Below are 2,700 nucleotides of genomic sequence, written 5' to 3'. Positions count from 1 at the left end.
ACTGGGGGTGGGGGGACCCTTTGTGGATTTTCTTTGCCTTTGTGTTTAATGCCGTGTGGGAAAAGTCAACTCCGATGTCACCATCGTGGGCGGACGAAGGATGCTTTCTCCGTAGAGGCTCCTAACTGAGCCTGGAACTCGCCCCCCCCATCGGGACAAGGCCCAGTCATGTCACCACACCCGTCCTGTGCCCTCACCATTGCTATGCAAAGTGATTCTCCTTGTACATAAGATTTAAATAATGCACCTATTTAAGAAATGTTGACAAATTACGGGTCTGGGACCCGCCTCTTATTTATGAAGTCTCCGGCCCCCTCCCGCCCGCCCCGGCGTGTAGTACTGTACAAACAACCAGCTGTCGGGTTAGTGGTAGTGTTATTGTTATTTTTTTAAAGGAAACAAACAGTCAAAAAAAAAAAAAGGAGAAAAACAAAAAAGCCTCCTTGGAAAATTGCTCTTTCGTAATGGATTCTGTATGCTGACGCTCTCTCCTCCGTCTGTCTGCCCACCCTGCCCACCCGCCACTGTTTCCAAATGTCTCCACCTTCCTGTCGGGATAGGGGTCAGGCTGGGGGCAGGAGGGAGAAAGGGGGTCCCTCTATTGTTGTCTCGCTCCTCTGAGGCCCAAGCTCTTTCTCTTGGCCCTTTTACAGATTTGGAAGGGGGGTGCTAACCTGTCCTCCCCATCCATCCCTGGTGGAAGAGCCGTCCCCCCACCACCCCGAGAGTTCCCATCTGTCAGCCTCTGCTGTCCCTGTCCCCAACGGAGGCTATGCGACCTGTGGCCTCCCCCGCCACCGTGCGCTTCCCGCGGTCTCCTCATGCATGCCCGCCTCCCTGCATGGTCTCTTGGGAGAGAAGAGAGATGCGTCACCTCCGCCAGCCTAACTGCCCGCCCACCCCTATAAATGTGACCACTGCGACGAAGATGCTCCTTCTGTCCCACACCTGCTCCGAAGACCCACCAACCTCCATTTCTTTTATAAACAGTCGGCTTTTTCTTAACAAGCCCTCACTGTACAGAATACCCCCGTGATGGTCTATTTGGGGTCCCCCTCGCCCCCAGCCCCCTTTTCTGTTGGTTTAGCACAAATACTTCCCCCCCCAGCACCTCCAAACCAGTCAATGTAATTGTTTTATATATATTTAATCTTATTCAATGGAAACCATGCTTTTGTCGTTTTATACTTTGCTAGGTAGACTTTATTACCCCCTACTATGCCCTCATTTTTTTAAAAAAGGAAAAAAAAAAAAGAAATCGGGTTTCAGTCTTAATTCATTTTACGTGCCAGGTTTTATTTGGTGTGTGTGTGTGAGAGTGTGTTCTGTGTTTTGTTTTTTGTTGTTGTTGGTTTTTGTTGTTTGGTTTTAGTTCCCGTCCCTCCAGTCCCACACTTTACAGCACTCTGGTGCAGGAAGAAGCAGAGCAACAACAACAAAAAAAAAATTAAAAAAATTAAAAAAAAAAATACTTAAAAAAAAAAAAAAAAAGAAACAAGACATGCCACCTTTCCCCTCGCACTGTTGCTTTTCCTGATGGTTAATACTACTGTCATGTAGCTGTGTACAAAGAGATGTGAAATAATTTCAGGCAAAAATAAACTGTAAGTGACTCATCAAAGTCTGGCCTTTCTGTGTGGCTTGGGGGCCTGGGCGTGGGGGGGCAAGCCCCAGCCCTGTCCTGAGTCCTGGATCTACATGGCACTTCCTGATGCCAGGGCTTCTCACCCTGGACACTGTTGACCATCAGGGCCAGATAATTCTTTGTTGCAGAGGACTGTCCTGTTCATTCTATGATATTAAACAGCATCCCTGATCGCTATACACTAGTAGCTAGCACGCACACACACACACACCCTGCTGTGACAATCAAAAATGTCTCCAGACATTGCCAACTACCCCCTGGGGCACAAAATCACTCCCCACCTCTCACCCCTCCCCGCGTCCATCCCCTCCCCTGCCTGCTGAGGTGATTCCTGAGTTCCTAAGTCTGTTCTCTGCCTCCCCCCAAGCCCCTTGCTCCCCCTACCCTCATTCCTCCCACACCATCCAGCTGGCCCTGCTACCTGCCCACCCTCCCCTGGCCAGCCAGCCTCACTTCCGGAGACCTCTGTACATTTCTGGAATGGGCAGGCTCCACCTGGCCCTCGTAGGCGAGAACATGAGGGGTGTTAGTGGCTTAGCACCAGACCACCTTGGGGCACACGGGAAAGCAGGCTCTATGGAAAAGGACAGGGGACCCAGGCCTAGCAGAGGCAGCAGGGCAAGCCTTGCTGAGGAGGGAAGGTCAACTGGGATGGTCCAGAGAGCTCTTGGCTTTGGGAGCTCCGGGCCTCAGGCCAAATGGCCAGATGGTTTGGGCTTCACCATGGCAAGCTACAGGTGTCGGCCTGTGTGCATGTGCGTGTGCGAGACTCTTCAACCTGCTCCTTCTCTGGTCCTTTCCACCCAGCATGGGGCCCAGCTCACAACAGGCGTTCATCACTATCAGATGGAAGGTGTGACCCTCGTGTTGTCCTCGGCCTTCCCGCTCTGCCCTGTGTCGTCTGGGCTCCTTTGCCCACTGGTGAGCCTGGAGAATGCAAGCTGCCTGCTGGAGGTGGGCGGGAGGAAAGGGGTCAGGGTGTTTGTTTTCCGCAGGCTCCCCAGCCTTTGCCGTTTCCAGCAGTAGTCGCCTCCCTCCTGAGTTCAGCTCCCACC

The 2,700-nt window shown here is 52.1% G+C and overlaps 1 protein-coding gene across 1 annotated transcript in view; it reads left to right on the top strand.

Moving 5' to 3' along the window:
• The window catches only part of CMIP (c-Maf inducing protein), a 256,524-nt gene extending 253,853 nt beyond the window's left edge, over nucleotides 1–2,671 (top strand). Inside the window, exon 21 of the mRNA XM_008574003.1 lies at nucleotides 2,453–2,671. Coding sequence (XP_008572225.1) covers nucleotides 2,453–2,671 — 219 coding nt within the window. The remainder of the gene's footprint in view (nucleotides 1–2,452) is intronic.
• The last annotated feature ends 29 nt before the right edge of the window (nucleotides 2,672–2,700 follow it).

This window comes from Galeopterus variegatus, unplaced genomic scaffold (genome assembly GCF_000696425.1).
Source record: "Galeopterus variegatus unplaced genomic scaffold, G_variegatus-3.0.2 Scaffold982, whole genome shotgun sequence".
NCBI lineage: Eukaryota > Metazoa > Chordata > Mammalia > Dermoptera > Cynocephalidae > Galeopterus > Galeopterus variegatus.
This window is presented reverse-complemented; position numbering and strand designations above follow the sequence as displayed.